The 18083-nt window shown below is 60.0% G+C and overlaps 1 protein-coding gene across 5 annotated transcripts in view; it reads right to left on the bottom strand.

Moving 5' to 3' along the window:
• Positions 1-125: 125 nt before the first annotated feature.
• NDRG4 (NDRG family member 4) overlaps positions 126-18083 on the bottom strand; it is a 42139-nt gene continuing 24181 nt past the window's right edge. For 2 of the 5 annotated variants that reach the window (XM_045988171.1, XM_045988166.1), the window contains exons 3-17: positions 17233-17277; positions 10039-10144; positions 9698-9818; positions 9546-9608; positions 9344-9404; positions 7745-7831; positions 7582-7638; positions 7012-7115; positions 6112-6168; positions 5972-6023; positions 4960-5007; positions 4735-4770; positions 4573-4624; positions 3132-3170; positions 126-2287 (exon numbers count right to left, since the gene is read on the bottom strand). In XM_045988171.1, the coding sequence (XP_045844127.1) occupies positions 2133-2287; positions 3132-3170; positions 4573-4624; positions 4735-4770; positions 4960-5007; positions 5972-6023; positions 6112-6168; positions 7012-7115; positions 7582-7638; positions 7745-7831; positions 9344-9404; positions 9546-9608; positions 9698-9818; positions 10039-10144; positions 17233-17277 (1083 nt within the window). In that variant the 3' untranslated portion in view covers positions 126-2132. Of the gene's footprint in view, positions 2288-3131; positions 3171-4572; positions 4625-4734; positions 4771-4959; positions 5008-5971; positions 6024-6111; positions 6169-7011; positions 7116-7581; positions 7639-7744; positions 7832-9343; positions 9405-9545; positions 9609-9697; positions 9819-10038; positions 10145-13150; positions 13293-17232; positions 17278-18083 lie in introns of those variants that run through there. The other 3 variants (XM_045988169.1, XM_045988167.1, XM_045988170.1) reach the window with 3 other exon arrangements.

Genomic DNA, 18083 nt, shown 5'->3' on the forward strand with positions numbered 1-18083 from the left:
ACAAAACTGGAAATAGAAACATGGATGGGAACTCCTGCATTTTCAGTCCCACCTAAGCCCAAGAAGCACCAACCTCAAGTCTGCCTTTTGGAAAGCTTCCTGTGATGGGCCTGGCGTCACCACACTCAAATTCTTCATTTCTTTATTAGTTTGCCAGCACAGTTAACTTTCTACTTTGACAAGGGTTTTATTTGTTTTACATTTTGTCATCTCAAAGTTTCATGACATCAGCCACTGGAATACACAAAATTAGGTTCTTCACTTTATACAGAGAGGAAAATAACTCCATTAAAAGTTACTTTGACCAAAGAGACAACCTCTGATGGAAAACCACACGCAGGAAGACCTGATGTACATATATATATATATATATAATGTATAGATATTTATAGATATCTCATCTGAAAGAACACAGGAAAAAAAAATCCAAGGTCTGCAGCGCTATCTACAGTAAGAGAGATTAATTCTACCAGCTTTTCAAACAGTCACATTTGATATTCAAAGGAAGCACGTGAGTGAATAGAACTGGGGACAGACTAACACTCCACCAGGCTCTAGAGCAGTCTAGTAATGGCTTAAGATTCTAGAAGGGGGTGATATGCGCCAAGGAAAGGTGGATGCAGGTGTCCGCTCAGCCTCAGCACCCCACATGCAACTGTCCCCTCCACAGCCCTGCAGTTTGCATTGCTCTCTCCCCTCTTGTTTCAGGTTGTGTGGCAACTGATGTAGGCTCCAAGACCAGTGACTCTGGTTTCTGGGCCAGGAGATTCTCCCTGATAGTGTGGGTGGGTGGGATGTGTATGGCACAGTCCTGGGCTTCAGGTGAAAGGAGGAGACCAGGGTGTGTGGAGAGCTTTTCTCCTCTGCCTGGCCCTTGTGTCACTTCAGGAACCTTCACTTCCCACCCCAGGACCCAGTAAGCCCCAGCCCAAGCCACTCCAGACGTCCTGAGATGGCAGTGAGGGCCTGCAGAAGTCTCGCTACCTTAGACCATTTCTCTCCAAATAAACTCTCTTTCTTAGTGATGCCCACAGAAAATACTGGCATAGCTTGACCAGGACCAGAGATAATACCATGTTTCTGGTGGTTTTGGACACACTGCTGCTGACAGAGTTGTCCTCCACGGAAACTGGGCAAAAATCTTGTCCTCCGTGGAACTGGGACTCTCAGCCACCACTGCCTCCAGCCACATACTAGCTCCCAAAGGCAGACACCATGAAGTTCTTGGGTGCATCCAACCCTCATGGGCTACCCCAGCATTTAAGCTCAGTCCCCAAATCAGGTCCCAATGGAGACGAGGATCAGGCAACTTTCTACCTCTGGGCCTTGGCTCAGACATGGGCCAAGGCCAGGAGGTGGTAGAGTGTTTGGACTAAGACAGTCTATGGGGTTCCCGCCTCTTAGGTCCTCTGTGTTGTCTTCCTTGGGCAGAGAAACCCCGTTTGGACCCTGCCTGCCTGGCCCTACATCACCAGGCCAGCCCAGAGAGCACCAGGAAAACTGCTGCCTGCTGAAGCGCCCCCTTGTGGCTACGGTTCAGATGATTGTCACAAGTGCAAAAAGAAACAGATGTGCTTGGTGGAGGAGATGGGGAGAAAGGGGCCTGCAGAGCTCCAGGATTCCTGCCTCCCGGTGCCCCCCAGTGTCTCCTCCGGGTTGTCCCCTCAGTACCTGAGCTGGACCCTGTGGCTCCTGCTGTCCCAGCACACCACCTCAAAACCACGTGCCATCTCCAACTGCCTGCCCAAGGGGGCCATCCCGTGCTTTCTTCAGTCTAGGATATTATCCTGGATCCTGCCCAGAGAAGCACTTGAACTCTCTCCTTAGCAAATCCCCTTCCTCCCTGTACCCCGCCCTGACTGTGGGGAGTTGGAAGAGGGGTCTAAGTCAGCCAAGTTGACAAGGTGAGTGAGCAGGGGGTGGGGAGGAGTGAGTCTCTCAAAACCATCTGGAGACTGTTCTGCAGCATCTAGGACGGATCCCCTCATCTTTTTAACAAAAGAGAAGTAAACCCGTTTCCTCCCCTTGGCCTTCACAAAAATAAACTAAAAGGAAAACGAGCCGGCGCGAGGATGGCAGTGGGACGTTGAGGCGGGCAGGGGCAGGCGGGTGTCTCTGCCGGGCCAAGGGCTTCAACAGGACACCTCCATGGTGTGATTGACCTGGCCCAGCCCCTCACTGCTCTCCGAGTGGGTGCAGGCCTGCGGGCGGCTGCCATCCACCGAGCTGGCGCTGGTGAGAGATGCTGTACGAGAGCGGGCGAGGCGGGTCATGCTGGCCGAGGGCACTGTGGACAGAGATGGGAGCGGGCATGAGGGCCGGCAGGCAGGGCTAGGGCCCGGTGGGTGGGACAAGGATTGACGCAAGCGAAGCGGCCAGCCAGACCTGTTCTTCCAACGGCGCGGGGGCCCGTCTCAAGCCGCGGCTCTGGCATCTACCCTAAGCCGGGGGCATGCAGCACCAGCACCAGTGACTGAGCCCAAGAAGCGGGGGACCGGCGGCCCCCGTAGAGGCCAGCAGGACCCATCTCATGACAGCCGGCCAGAGCTACGGCTAGAGCAGGGTGGTTGGACTGGGGCCCCCTGAGCTGGTGCAGGGATGGACGTATTTCCCACGATGGCTCCCTCAAGAGGGTCACGGAACAGAGGAGCATGACTACTTCTGTCAAGGAGGACAAGGTGCAGAGGCCACAGGCTGCCTTAAATCCAGTTTCTATCTGTACTCAGAGTTGCACAAACAAGACTCGCAGGGCGAATTCCACCTTTCTGAATGCAACTGGCCATCCATCCAGCTTGGGCATGGCCGGACACCCTTGCTCCCAGGGCCAGGCCCGGGCTTCCGCTGTGAGGCTCTGGTTCCAACAGCCCGAGCTCTGAAAGCCACACGGCCCACGGCACCCCATAAGCCAGACTGCTCTAAACCCCGGCCACTCTACAGCCTGAACAGGGGACGCAGCCCACTAGAGTCCAGGATCTGTGACAAAGCAGGACTCTTTCGGACTTCGGAGGCAAGCAGGACACAAGAAAGTTCCCAAGCCCAGCAAGATGAGGCCCGGCTGCAGCACCGCACAGAGGAAGGAGCAGGGGGGTTGTGGGGCAGAGGTCCATGCAGGGGAGGGGGCACGGGGCTACCTGCTCCTCCACTCAGCCTTCGGTCCTTCAAGTACGCAACTAAGAGAGAAGACAGAGCCAGAAGGGCGGGGTGGGAGGGGTGGGGAAGACACAGAACTTGGGTGAAGAGCGTGGCCCCACAAGGCCAGGGAGAGGAGGCACAGAGCGGGCCGGGCCGGGCCACAGCCTCAGGAAGCCCATCCTGTCCGCCCACCAAAGCAGCCCCTGAGGGAGCCTGGACACCACGCTGGGGACACTCCTCTTGCCCCCACTTCTCTAGTCTGGGCTGCGGCACCGAGGGCCTCATGGCGAGAGGGGCTTTGGGGCCCATATCATCAGCGGCAGCACCCTCCCCCTTCTTCTGGGCCTCAGTCTCCCCAGGTCCAGATTGGGGGAGGCCCGCACCACCTCCGAAATCCTGCCCGGCTCTTGGGCTGCCCGACGGCGTTTCTCACAGGGCCCTGAGAACAGGTCCCAGCCTACCAGGCGGGGCCCGTCCACCAACCCGCAGACGTTCGGTGGGAGCCCCTGGAGCTCAGGCCCAGCCTCAGAGCTCCTGCTGTGTCCCTCTGTCGGCTCGGGCCTCTCTTGCCCTACTTCTCCCCAGAGAGGCCGGCAGGCCCATCCCTGGCTGGGCCCCCAGCCTTCCCTCACAGTCTTCCCTCCGTCTTTCCACGGAGGCACAAGCTCCAGAGGCTGAAGGCTGGGGGGAGACGCAAATTCAGGGAGAGGAGTTCCAGCAGGAGAGCCAGGTATACGGGGGAAGGGGAAGAATCAAGGAGATGAGAAGGTTGTGCGTGCACGTGTGTGTGTGTGTGCACGCGCGCGCGCGGGCTGGAGGCACTCCTGAGCAGTCTGGGCATCTCATCCCTGCTAAGGGGCAGTCGGCAGAGGGGAGGGTGGCCGTTGCCACCCCACAGCCCCTATTACCTTGGGGTCTTCACCCGTGCCGCCCCCAGGTTCAGCTGCCTTTAGCTCTCCCACATGTTTTCCTCAGGCCCCAGCCCCCAACCCCCCCTCTGACGCCCCCGATACCATGGGCCACCCTGTGGCAAAAGCCCTTCTCAGGTGCTGTGGGTCTGGCGGGGGAGCGGGGTGGCGTGCAGGACTCAGCTTTACGTGGGCTTCGTGGGCAGGACCCAGCCCCGGGCTCGGGTCCCCCAGGCCTGAAGAAGAGCCTACCACCCCACATTGCCATGAGAACAGTGTCCCAAAGCCTCCCAGAGGGCACAGGAGAGCCCGACACAGCCTGGGATCACCTCCTCACAACTCAGGTGGAGACGCCCTGGAGTTCCCAGTCATGGTGGAAGCGTGTGGGGAGATGCGCTGCCTCTGGGCCCCGCGAACCTAGAAGTCACACGCCAGCTGGCTGCTCGCCATCACCCCACACGGTGCGCCAGCCCCTCTCTGCCTTCTGCCCCCCCCAATGCCTCTAGGGCAGGGTCAGGGGAGGTTTACTTACTGTAGCCCATGCCTTGCAGGAAGTATTTGAAGGCCTCAGTCAGCTTCCCTGGCTGCGGGACAGAGAGAAAGTCACATGCTTTGATTGGCTGCCTGAGACTGGGGGGGAAGGAAAGCCTCCTGCACCCAGGCTAGAAAAGGGAAGTAGGGCCAGGAGTCTCACCTGTGTGACCTGGGGGAGTCCCCCGGAATCTGCCATCTGCAGGGAAGAGAGGGGGGTGAGCTGAGCAGGGGTCACCCCACAATTTGCCCAGGCCCTGTCTACCTAAATAGGCTGCCCTGAGCAGACACACTGTCTGCTCCTGCCTCAGATGGGACCCCAGGCACGCCCCTCCGAGGGTGGGCCCTTGGTGGGAAGTTGGCCTCCAGCAGGGGAGGAAGGCCTCACCTTCAGGAAGGTGGTGGTGGTCGGATCCAGCTTGGAGTTGCACTCCACCTAAGGACAAGGTCAGCAGAGTAAGGCAGCCCCAGCCCTGGGGAGTCCCCTATCCCAGTTGCTAAGGCAGGTTCTGGTCCCAGAGCTGGGAAGCTCTACTGGTGAGGGAGGGCATGCAGGCTGCCTTCAGAAAGTCTAAGCCCCTGCCGATCAGGAAGCGGTCCCCCACCCCCACCCCGAGGGACCCGACACTCTTGGACTCCACTCACAAGGGCTGGCAGGGCAGGAATGGGGCAGGGGCTGGGCCCTATCTTTACGGGAAGCCGGGGGCCACCTCGATGGGTGTGGCTGGGAGAGCTCCAGGGCCCACAGGGGTCAGGAGATGAGATGAGGGAGGGTCAAGGATGGTTAAGCGATGGGGCAGGGGCAGAGGGGGGGTGCTCTGCCTGGGTCCAGACAGTCTGGACCCTATTCCTACACCCTATTCCTCCGGGCCCTGGGGCACAGGGGCGGTGTCCTTGCTTTGGGCACACCGAGGGCAGCCCCAGGTACTCCTGGACCCTAAGGGCTCTGTGCTAACGGGGACATGAAGCCTTGGGCTGCCTGCTTCCAGAGTTTCAGTGGGAAAGGGGACCACTGGCAACAGTCCCCAAAGGCAACAGGAGCCATGGCTAGACCCAGGATGCCCGTGCTCAGGGATTACTGCAGAGTGAACGAACGAGGCTGCAGAGAAGAGCGCTCAGTCTCTGGGCCTGAGGTGGGCAGAGACTGGGATGGGGCTACACTGCTGGGGGGGACGGAGGGAGGGGGAGACTGGCAGGTGGTCTGGCCCCAGCTCCCTCCATCTACATGCCTCCCTCACCCGAAGGGTGGGGCCTGCCTCGTGGAGATGCATGGCAAGATGGTGGGGAGGTGGGCTGAGGAGTCCAACATCCAGGTCCTGGTCCCGCCAGCCAGAGGCCAATGATGTTCTTACTCCCACCTCCCCCCCCCCACCCCAGCCAGGGCACAGTCCCTCACTCACCACCCCATCCTCAGCGGGTGCGTTGTCCCCCACCACCAGCATCACTGGGCAGCTGCAGACACAGAGGAAAAGGGCTGTCTCTCTGGCCTGGGCCGGGGGAGGAGGGGGCAGGGGTAGCCTGGGGGGTACAGGGCACTCACCGGAGTGTCTTGGCATTGGGCACCGTTCCAGGCCGGTTAATGTCCAGGTCTCTGCGGCTGCAGAGAGAAAGGCAGAGGAGAGACAGGCAGCTCAGGATGGGATGCCAGGGGCCATGTGCACCAGGCCCCACCCCAGCGTCCCACAATGGCAATAGGGCCCGACGTCCACGTCTGGGCCCAGAACTGGGGCTTCTGGTTATTGAATTGTCTCAGCTATGGAAAAGGCCTCCCAGATCCCAGCTGACAGACAGGGAGACAGGGACATGGCTTGCACAAATAGGGGGTCTTCAGGCGCCCCCTCATATGGGACTTCTTGGACCCCCCAATTCATGCCAGGTGGGCCCTCAATTTGGCTGTCGCTACCCCTCCTAGCACGGCCCCGACATGTACCACCGCCCATGCATGCGGACCCAAGGTCAGAGAGGCAGGCAGGGCCTGGTCCTCTGGCTCTCACTGTATCCCCAGCACCACGCACACAGCAGGAGCTTAATCAATGTTAGTAGGAGGAAGGAAGGAGGGAAGGCCAGTGGGCTCCAAGGAGCACAGCCTGAAAACCGTGGGCTTCATCCAGCCTCCCCCCCACCTACAGATGTCAGCCCGGAGGTTCAGGCTGTGGGGGTGAGGGATGCTGCTGGCATCCCTCACCGTCCCGGCAGGACCGCAGTGCCCCCCGGGAGAAGGCGCAGAAGAGCCCAAGCACCCGAGTCCGTCCACAGCCCTGCTCCCCGTCTGCCCTTCAAGGGGGGTGACCCTGAGCCAGCAGTGACTCTTCTCAGAGCTGCACCAGCTGCCCACCTGCAGACCGGGGAGCGCACGTGTCCGGCCTGCCGCCTCCCCCGAGCCCCAGGAGCGAGTGCTCAGTGCCTGGGGCCACAGGGCGGAGCCCCGCCCCGCCCGCACCTGTTGTACATGTTCCAGAAGAGCTGCAGGTTGGCCTGGTTCACCACGTTCCCGATCTGCTGCCGGTAGCTCTGCACCAGCTCTGTGTTGTTCACCAGCTCCTCCTGGAACCCGCGGGACAGACAGGGGAGGTGCGTGGAGGGGAGTGGAGGGGAGCGGACAGACGGACAGATGGGGATGGGGTCTCAGAGGGGGCTTGCAGGTAGCACAGCCTGCAGCCCTCTTCCCATGGAATTGTGTGCTTGCATCTCCGACAAATAAATAAAATCTTTAATATCAGAATGGCGACAAGAATGTGACATTTTGGAAAAAAAATGGGATGGGGCGGTGCCTCGTGGAGTGAGGGGAGGGCTCCATCTGGCAGTCAGAGGACCCCCCCATCTGTCTCAGCCAAGCAGGGACAGGTCAGATGCCCCAGAACGCCCACCCAGACGTCCTCCTCTTGCCTGGCTGTGAGGGGGTACAATCCCTGGGCACCCCGGAGAGTGGGCGGAACCAGGCCCTCTAGAGGCTCCCAAGACCCCTAGGTCAGCCCCCAGCGCGGCTCCCACGGGGGCCCCACCCCCTTACCTGGCTAAAGAGGTGGGATAGCACTGTGTCCGGTAAAGTGCTGGTAAGACCAGAGAGCTGTGGGGGGCGGGGGGGGGGAGGCCGTGTGAGTGCTGACCCTCCCCCACACCCCCCGCAGGGCGCCGTCAGCACCAGCAGCCCTGTCTACCAGGACCAAGCTCACCTTGGTGGCCGCCCAGTCGATCCAGCCTTTGCCGTTGGGGTCAATGTTCATCAGCACCAGCCCCTCCACCAGGTCGGGGAAGATGAGCTGCAGTGAGAGGGAGACAGCGCGTGGGAGGCGGGAGGGTGTGGAGGCAGCCTGGCTCTAAGGTGCCTGCCCTGCCTATGTCGCAGGTGGCGGGGCGGGGGGGGGGGGGGGGGGGGGGTTGGTCCAAGGAGAAGAGGACTCTGGGGCCCTGCCTGGGCTCCCCCGCCTAGGCCCTGCTCATCCTCCTCCCCGTCCTCTTCCCTTCCCCTAACCTTTCACAATTCTTTGACTGATTTGGAATCTATGTCTGTGGCGTTGTTTTCCACGCCTTTTAATAAGTCTCTGACTATGTTGCTGATGTAAAACTGAGGAGTAAACATCTTCAACGAAGCATTTTGTTTCTTTGCTTTCACAGAGAAAAAAAACCCTAGTGAAGAAGGAAACCGACCTTTCCAAAGCCTGTGTTGTGTTCGAAAGTGAAAGAGACTCGAATGATTTCTTCAGTGGAAAGCAGTGATATACATACGATTCTGCTATCCTGTCAGTGTTCCTGGGGGGGACAGGGAACGGTCGGCAGCTAACAAGCGGTAAGTGCTGAAAACCACACTGGAGTTCAAAATGCATGGCCTTTTCTTTTGCAAAAAGAAATATTTAAAAAGAAAAAAATTTTTGAATCTCGAAAATTACGTTTTTGTTTTCAGATATGAAAAGCCTATGGGCTCCTACTCAACGTGATCTTTCTGAAATGCAACTTCCTTTAAACCTTCCAAACTGGGATGTCCGGGTGGCTTATTCGGTTAAACATCTGCCTTCAGCTTGGTTCATGATCCTGGGGTTGGGATCAAGCCCCGCATGGAGCTCCCTGCTCAGCCGGGAGTCTGCTTCTCCCCCTGCTTGTGCGCTTGCATCTCCGACAAATAAATAAAATCTTTAATATCAGAATGGCCACTAGAATGTGACATTTTGAAAAAAAAAATAATTCTTCCAAACTTAACATAAGTGTAATTTTTGGTTAAGAAATGACTCCCATGTATGGGGCACCTGGGTGCTCAGTGGGTTAAGCCTCTGCCTTGGCTCAGGTCATGATCCCAGGGTCCTGGGATCAAGCCCTGCATCCGGCTCTCTGCTCAGCAGGGAGCCTGTCCCCCCCCCCCCCCCCCCGCCTCTCTGCCTACTTATGATCTCTGCAAAATAAATAAATAAAATCTTTGGAAAAAAAAAGAAAGGAATGTAAAAGGGTAAATATTACCCTAATTGTGTGCAAGTGATTAGGAAAACCCTTGCTTAGTGGCTAGACCAATTCGTTGTAGAGTTTGTGGCTTGCAGAAATTTGGGTTTTGGCTAATGGCTACGCAAGTTATCATTTATAGTCTTTTGAGGAAATGTATGGAAAAATAACTTTTTTTAAATTTCCTGGGATTAAAGAAAGAAAAAAGGGGGGATTTTCTAAGGGAAGAGGAAGCAGGGGGAGGGGGAGCAGCAGGAAGAAAGAGTAAATGTTCCTGTGGCTGTGGCTGAAGCATTGCAGGGAGAGGCCAGCCCTGGGAGGGGGTTGGGGGGAGGGAGACTCACGGCAAACTTGGCCAGCACGTAGGCTCCAGCTCCCACTCCGATGCCAATCACGTACTTGAACCTGGCGGAGAGCATGGCTGGTCACTCCAGGGCCAGGGGAGGTGCTGCCCGAGACTGCCCTCAGCTGGTGCCTGCTGGCTTTGCGGCGGCGCAGGGCACCCTCGGGCCCCCAGCCCAGGGCCAGGGTCTGGGTGGGACTCACCCGAAGTGCTGCACCACGCTGGGGAGCATGGCGGCCAGCTGCTCCATGGAGGGGAACTGGTACCTGCGGGTGGAGCGGGCAGTCAGGGCCGGGCGCGGCCTGGACCATGGAGCTGGGGCGATCTGGAGTGGGGAGTGCTCCCCAGTACCTACCCCTGGGGAAACTGCGACGCCCCCACCTGCTGCCCGGGGGCGTCCACGTGGCACACCACGAAGTGCTTGGTGATCTCCTGCATGTCCTCGAAGTTGAAGAAGGTGTTGAAGCACAGCTTGTCTGCAAAGACACACGTGGCAGCTGTGGCTCGGCAAAGGGATGGGGAGGCCTGTGGGCCTGAGAGGGAGGGCAAGGTGGAGGCGACCAGCCTCGTGGTCCAGCAGGGACACCGAGGCCAGACGGCTAACGTCACAGAGCTGAGCGTGGGTGGGGATGTCGGCGGCCCTGTGGGGAAGGAGGGAATGCCAAGGCAGGCAGGATGGGGCTGGGGTGAACTTACGATTGAGGCCCACGTCATGGTAGGTGAGGATGGCCGGGCGGTTCCCTTTGGGAGAGCCCCGGATCACCACGTGCAGCAGGCCATAAGGTGTCTCAATGTCATGTTCCTGGAGGGAAAACAGCACAGGGGCAGCCCTTACTCCTGGCTGTGGTGGGGCCCCCACCTCCCAGCAGGGGGCATCTTATTCTCCTTCCACCACCACCCCCCCACCTTGCCCTAGGCAGCCCCCCAGGAGAGCAGACCGGCTGAAGCACCCTTCCTAGATGGCTGGCATGCACAGGGAGGTCTGCTAACCAGTGAGGTGGCCTGCCACTGCCCAGGCCCTGCCACTCTCAGCCCTGCAGGGTCCAGTGAAGCTCATTCTCTCCAAGTCACTGCAGCCTCCCCTCCAGGACAACACGGCCACTCCAGCCTGAGTCCCACCCTCACCGTGTTCCTCCACTCAGAATCCTTCAGGGCTGCTGCTGAAGGTCAATGGCCTGGACAGCCCCTCCTGGAATCTGCAGTCACAGCCGCCACCCCCCAGCCAAGCCCAGCCTCTGGCACCCACACTGTCCCTGGCTCCCACCTCCAGACTCTTGCTCACGTTTTTTTCCTTCCACCTTGAATGCCCATCCCCATGACCCCCAAGGCCTCGCTTCCGGCAGGGCGTGGTTAGAACCCAACCTCAAAGGCCTTCTGCAGTGACCACTCTGGGATCCTCTTGGTTCACTCCCTTGATTTTGTGGCTTGGGGTTGCTAGTCTTTTGAGAATAGGCGCTGGATGCTGTAGGAGGAGGCCGATGTGCACAGGCATCCTTGAGACTCAGGGAGTTGCCCTGGGGACTGGTCTCTCTGCAAACTAGTCACTTTTGGTGACTTGATGGTCAGACTCCAGGAGGGTCTGTCAGAGCTGAATTAACAGCCTTGCCCTGCACCACGGGTGTGAGTTGGCCCTGTGAGCAGGAGGTGGGGCTAAGTAAGGTCAAGGGCAAGAGTGACTGACCCCCAAATGTGCGCCAAGTGCCAAGCATGTTATGCATGCATTTTTCCCTTCTGCACGTGGAGGACACTTAGGTTCAGAGAGAAGCCAAGCTCCTGCTCCTGATGGAAAAGGGGGAACTCAAGGCAGGAGACAGCTTCCTGGGGTCTCGTCTTCCTGGGTCAGGGCTCAGAGGACCCCTGTGTCTCAGCGGGGAATGACAAGGTGGCATCAACCCCACAGCCAAAGGCCACACCCAGGGAGCCACAATTCTGCTGTGAGGCCCTGTTCAATAATCCTGATGTCCTCTAAGTGGGCCCAGGGCCACCACGGACTCCCCACATCCAAGGCCTGTCCTCAGGGCCAACAAAACAAGGAACACTTCCTGCTCACTGATGGCTGACCATCGTGTGTCTCATTTACTTTTCACAGGGACCCAAGCCCTGGGAGCAAACTGAGGTTGGGAAAGGAGAAATGACTTGTTCAAGGTCAAGCCCAGAAGGGGTAAGCTGGGCCTTGCCAGGTGCCAGCCTCCGAGGCCAGGAGTATGCCCTGAAGGCTCCGCTCCAGAGATTTCCAAGCAGGCAGCTCTCCACGGCCGCCTGTCCCTGCTGGGCGGCCGTTCTGCCTCATCCCCCAGCCCCCACACTACTCTCTCAGCTCTGGAGGGCAGGGGGTGGGAGGCAGGAGGGGCACCGATGCACACAAGAGCTGCAATGCGCTTCCTGCGGCGTGAAGGGCGGTTCTCCGTGGGGGTCAGCGCTGGCCCCGGGGGTACCAGTCAGGGCCCCAGGGCAGTAGTCATCCACCCGCACACCTCCGCTGCCCGTTGCTGTGCGTGGGGGTGTCTACCCGCTTCCAGCCCTGGTGTGACCGCACATCACCATCAGCAGACCTTGGGCATCGGGACTTAGGCACAGTGCTCTCCTCCCCCAAAGGCTGGTCCCATGGGGCCCAGTGACTTGGCTGAACGTACCCTCCCCCACCGACCCAGGAGCTCCGACCTAGCTCTGCCAGACAGGAGCCGAGTGTCCCCGTCCCTCGGGGTGCAGCACCAGAGGGGCGACAGGAGGGCCGCAGCCAGATGCGCTGTGAGCCCCCAGCCCCCAGGGCCGAGCCCTCTCATTGGCTCCCGGTGACGTCAGAGCCCCCTCCCTTGCAGCGGCAGGGCGGGCACCCACCTGGAGGCGGGGGCTCTGACGTCCTCTCTTGGTGGGTCCGTCTCCCCTCGCTCATGACCTTGAGAGCTGGGGTGGCGGGTGGTCCCAGCTGGGTTTCAGCATGTGGGCCGGGGTGAGGGGCTAAGGGGGGCGGCTAGTACCATTCATGCCATCAACCACATCAGCTATTGAGCCGACCACCTGCGGTAGGCGCTGACGTGCTGCATGGGTGCGGGGCAGCGGAGGGGGAGAGGAGTGGTGCTGTGCCCCAGCAGGGCAGGCTGGGAGTGGGGTGGAGGAGGACTAGGGCCCTGGCTTCTCCCTCTTTGAGGAAGAACAGTAACCCTGGGCACTGCTGCCCGGGGCCCTTACCCCAGCAGGATCATGGCTCCAGCGCTGCCTTTCCCCACCCTCTAAATAAGACACCGCAACCCCTCCTCGTCTCCTCTCTCGCAGGGACCTCGGCCTGAAGGCTGTGATAGCGGCCGGCCCAGACCTCCCTGCCTCAACCAGATTGGCACCGAAGTTCCCTGGGGACCGCAGCAGAGGAAGGAAGGAAGAGGCCGTCCTTCTGTTCTCACTCTGGTGCAGCCACCCAAACAACCAGGACAACCCTCGCGGGGTCAGGAAGAGTGACACCCTGACACGTGCAGGGAAGAGAGCCTCCCGCAAGGCTGAGGCGGTCACAGGCCCGCGGCAGACGCCAGCCGGGCACCTGCCAGGCCAAGGGCACACCATCAGTGGGAGGTGCGTGCGCCCAGGCTTGCAGGCAGGTCGCACAGCTCATTTCGCTTTCTGTGGCTTTTGGCCCTTCCCCGCAGGCCCTGACTAGCAGTTGACCCCTAGCCACTGCTGCAGGCCAGGGGCATCAGGGACTCTAGAACCTGCCGCCAGCCTTGCCTCTGTGATGCCCAAGGTGCCTCCGCCACCAGAGGCACCGGGCTGTCCCTTCCTCCCTACCCACCTGGCCGCCCCCAGAGCCCTCACTCACCCCATCCCAGCACTCCGGCATCTTGCCGAGCGAGAAGGCGATCCGCCTCTACCAGGCAGGGCAAACAAAGGCCTGAGTCACCGGGTCCAGAGGGAGGGGGAAGAGCGAGGGGGAGATGGCGGTGCTGTGATGGGGTGCTGCTCCCTGGGCCATTTATATGCAGAGCCCAGGCGATGGCCCGCCCCGCCTCCCTGCGGGGTTCCTGAGCAGCCACTCGCTCTCCCCAGCCCCTGCCTCCAGATTGGCGGGCAGGAGACGAACCCGGCTCTCATTGGCTTCCAAAGTCCTCGCTCACCCCAGCTCCTGCTCCTCCTCCTGCTCCCCCGCTTCCCAGCAACACAGCATCCTTGCTGGTCCCCAGGCCCTGCATCCTGCCCACCCCCAGCACAGAGGCACCCCCTACCCCCCAGCCGCATGCAGGATCCTGGGAAGATGAGACAAGAATCTACCCATACAGGTGTGTCCTGTGTCAGGGACCCAGGACCCGCTCATGGACACGCACCCCAACATACGGCAGGGCACACAGGAATGCCCTGGATGGCACAGCCCTTGACCCGTTCCCTGGGGAGCAGGGAGGGCCTGAGAGGGCTGGGAGCCCAGCCTCCACCTCAGGTAGGTCTGGATCACTTAACCTTGACAGGATGGGGTGTGGGGGGGTGACTGGCTATCTGGGGCAACCTTCTGTGGTGACCCTGTTCCAGGGCCTGCTCCTCTTCCACTCCCCAGGGTCTCCCTTAGGGCAGCCCCCACTCTATCCACATGTATGCCCCGTGCATGCACACAGGGCCATTGGCAGGACCAGCGGCATGGTGGGCACACACCAGCTTTGCCCTCCCATCTGCATCCTGCAGCAAGGGGCTGGGGGCCACCATGGGAGAAGAGGAACAGGAGTCAGCCTGCCAAAGCGGCCATGCCCCCCTCCTGCAGACGCCCCTGCTCTCTGTCCTGGGGCCAACCCATGGTGGGGGGGGGTTGGCAGGACGCACGGCCAGCGCCAGCCCGTGCCCTGTCCTCCTGAGCAGCAAGGACTTGTGTGGGAGCTGGCTAGAGACCCACGGATAGAGTAAACTGGGAAGGAGGAGGCAGAGGAGAGGAGAGGAAATGGGTCAGGGAGTGGAGCCTAGGAGGGGGCCCAAGGACTGAGAGAAGCAGGAACGACTCAGAGGAGGGTGCTGGGCGCCTGTGCCCTCATTCCGTCTCTTTCATGAGGGAACGCGCCACTCAGGCCAGCCTGCTCTGCCAGTCCTGCATGCCGGCTGGCAGCCCTGGGGCAAGGGGGTCGCCTCCCCCTCTCTGGGCGTCCAGTGACCTGGTCGACACCTACCATGTGTGCTATTCCCAGCCACATCCTCTGCCCTGGGCGCACCAACAACTTTCCCTGCCCCATCTGTGCCCTCTGGCTCTGGGGACCCCGTACTCTGCACTCTCCCGGCACAGCGAGGGTGCGGAATGGGGTGTTCCCCTGCGCCTTAGAGATGGGCCATGCTCCCTGGTCCCCACGGCCACTCTGGCACAGCCCAGCCCCTGCCCTGTTCACTTACTCCTCCTACCTGCTCCTTAAAGGGGACGAGGGTTGTCCTCCCACTGCTCTTCTGTGGTCCCCATCCAACCTTATGCCTAGTCCAACCTCTGACCTCCGAGGGGCTCTGCCACCCTTGGTCCCCGGTGAGAAGCTAACCCTGGACACTGCCCACTCCCAGCCAAGGCCCCCATTTCCGCTCAGCTCGCTGGCTTCAAAACCACAGACCCGAGTTCAAGTCCCGGCTCCCCCACCCATTAGCCGGGAAACCCCAGGTAAGGCTTTGTAATTTCTCTGTGCTTCAGGTTCAACCACAACACAGGAATCCAGCCTTCCTGAAGAGCTGCTGTGAAAACAAGCAGGAGCTCTGCGAGGGGCTCCAGAGCTGACCTCGTGCCTGCCCAGGCCCTAAGGGGAGAAACAGGGTAATCGTGTGTCTTTCCACACTGTGGTCCTTTCCCTGGACTGTGGTCGGATAAGGCAGGGTCAGGTCCTAGCCAGCCAAACCTTGGCTCCAGCTGTATCTCTGCCCTTTCTCTGCTGTGTGACCCTGGGCAAGTCAGTCAACCTCTCTGAGCCTCCACATCTGTAAATGGGAGAACAGCTGTGCTGTCTGCATAGACAGCTGCAAGGATAACACATAGTCCTCACACAGCTATGGAAAAGGATAGAAAAACTAAAGCACAGAGAAGTTTACGTCCCACTTAGCTAGTCAGCACGGAGCTTTCCAGCACCTGAGCACTCAGGGCCTGGGGTCACATTGTTAAGGGCAGCAAATGCTTATTGGCGTATCTCCCCCTTGCCAGCCTCTTCCAAACACCTTGCACATGTCACCTTGTTTTGTCTCCTTAACACCCACCTTACAGGTGAGGAAAATGAAGCACAGAGAGCTTCTGTCACCTGCCCAACACCACACAGGAGCAGGGACCACACCCAGGTTGCCTGCCTCTGACTCCACGCTCTGGAGGCCACAGTCACTGGGAGCTCGGGATCTGAGTGCTGGGCCTCGGGCATCACTTCCCGGGGAGATCTGAGCTCTCCGTCCTCACTGCGCAGATAAGGTAGTGACAGGTGCTGGAGGTCACATGACCCACAAGTGGGTGGGACAGGCCCTGGACCCAGGTCTGTTGGGCTCTTGTTTGTCTTGCCTCCCCCACTGGCTGGGTCCATTGAGGCAAGGAATGAAAAGGGGATAAAATTCCTGCCAGGCCTTGGCCCCAGATAAGGGCCATGCATCCTCTCAGCCGCTTTTCTAAGGAAGAAAAAGAAAAAAGAGGCGGCAGCCTCTGGGGGTGTAAGTGGAGTAGAGGGGCGGGAGCCTCTAACACTTGCTGTCCTTTATGGAGCAAGGGGGCCTGAACACAGCTGGCCAGCCAGCTCAGCCTGGCCCATGGGGGCACAGGTGCAAAGGACCCCAGGATTCCCCTGGCCCCTTTCGTACTCCCCAGCTGTGATTTGGGGCTGGCGGTCAACACTACTGGTCTGGTGGGTCCCACCTGCTGTCAGCCAGGTCTAGCCTGGCCTCTTGGGGATATTACTTCTTCAGCCCCCTCCTGGCGCAAAAGGGGCTGTTTGTCCTGTCCTCCTCTGAGCTGGGAGAACAAGAAGTCCCCCTAGAGGCACCCGCACAGATCCCCAGCTGGGTCTGGGCCATCTCCTGGCCACATCCCTCCTCTCCCTGCTCCTGGGCTCCCGTTTGTTCCCCAGACCCCATCCTGTCCTCAGCTCCAGAGCCGTTTGTGTTTGGAACCGGTGCTCCCAGGGGAAGGGAGCACGTGCACACGGGCTGCTCCGAGGCCTCCTCTGGTGTCCTTGAAGGGACACATGACCCAGGGTCTGACGCACAGGCCTGGGATCCGGGTCCCTGCTGCAGCACAGGGTGCCGGGGGGAGGAGCCTGCCGGCCTCCCCACCTTGCGTCACCCTGGCGTCCAGACCGGGACGCTGGGGGGGGGGGGGTGGGGGCTCTGAGACCAAACCGAACTGAAGGCAGGCTCAGGAGAGGGCCGTTCCAGCCAGCCAGAAGGAAGGTCCTAGAAGCGTCTGATTTGGTTCAGCAGCTTTTGATGGCCAGCAGCGCTCTGGAACCCGTGAAGGTTCCCGCCGCGTCTGCCTTCAGATGTTTTCTGAGGCCCGGAAATAGGGCGACAACAGGACTCAGAGGCAAAGAACGGCACCGTGTAGAGGAATAAACACAAAGAACAATTTCAGTTTTCACAGGGAACCTGGCATCAAACTCAAGAGGACACAGTTGTCCCGGCAACGGTTTCCACGGAAACGGGAGCTATTTCGGAGCGCCAGCCTCACTGGAGGAAAGTGCTGACTCAGATGACAGCATCCCAGCTCCACGCCAGCTTCCCCCAGGCCTCACCCTTGCTCTGGTCCCAGCAGGGGAGCGGAGGCCTGTCTCCACCCAAGCAGGGAGCAGGGAAAGCTGCGGTGAAGAGAGGGGGGGTCCTGGAGGCTGTGAGAAGGGCGGTGACCCTCCTCTGGGACCAGGCTGGGCAAGGTCAGGGGCTGGCAGCAGGCAGTCCCCCATCTGGGGAAGTGGAGCGGAGACCTACCTTCCAGTCTGTGTCCACGGCCAAGAGGAAGGTGTCGGAGTTCTCCTGAGGGAAGGCAAAGAGAGGGGCGACACATTAGGCCCTGCCTGGCCCAGGGGCTCCAGGGGCTCAGGCGGCTCAGCCTGGAGCAGACTTACTTGCCGTGTTCCCGCGTCCAGCTTAATGTTAACAAAGGTGACCCAGGGCTTGCCAGGCAGCGGGCAAGTTAAGTGCCTGGTGGATAAGCCTACAAGCAGCTACTCAGACCAACTTTACCTACTAACTGAAAATGTGGAGAAGTCTATCTTACAGGTGGGAAAGGGGGAGGCTTAGAGAGGCTGACTCACATGGCCAGAAAGTGGTGGGAACTCTGGAACCAAATCCTTGTTGGGCGTCCCTCTGCCCTGCTGGCCCCCCCAAGGTCAGACCACTGGGGCCTCACCGCAGAGGATGTCAGAGAAGGAGGGTAGAAGGAGGCAGGACGAACACACCCACATTAGGGATGGGGAAGCTGAGGCCCCACGAGGGAGGAACTTGGGGCTTTTCCAAGCTGCACAAAGGCTCTGTCTGGGTCCGCAGCTCCTCCCACCTTTCCAGACCTGCCTGCTTTGTGCTCTCAAAGCACAGAGGTCCCCTGCTTTCAGGCTCACTGACACCGTACAGTGGGAGTCGCTGGTGCCCATCCTTCCTGCTGGGCTGCAAGTCCCATGAGGGCAGGACCCCGTCCGGCTCTGTTCTCCCCACAAAGCCTGGGCCGGAATGGGCTCCCCAAACCCAGACAGAGCTGGGTGAGTGTCTGTTTTGGCAAATGAGGGGAAGCAGCTTGGAAGCACCCACTGTTTGCAAGGCAGCAGCGTACAATGTGGAGTGGA

This window comes from Meles meles, chromosome 19, assembly GCF_922984935.1.
Source record: "Meles meles chromosome 19, mMelMel3.1 paternal haplotype, whole genome shotgun sequence".
Classification (NCBI taxonomy): domain Eukaryota; kingdom Metazoa; phylum Chordata; class Mammalia; order Carnivora; family Mustelidae; genus Meles; species Meles meles.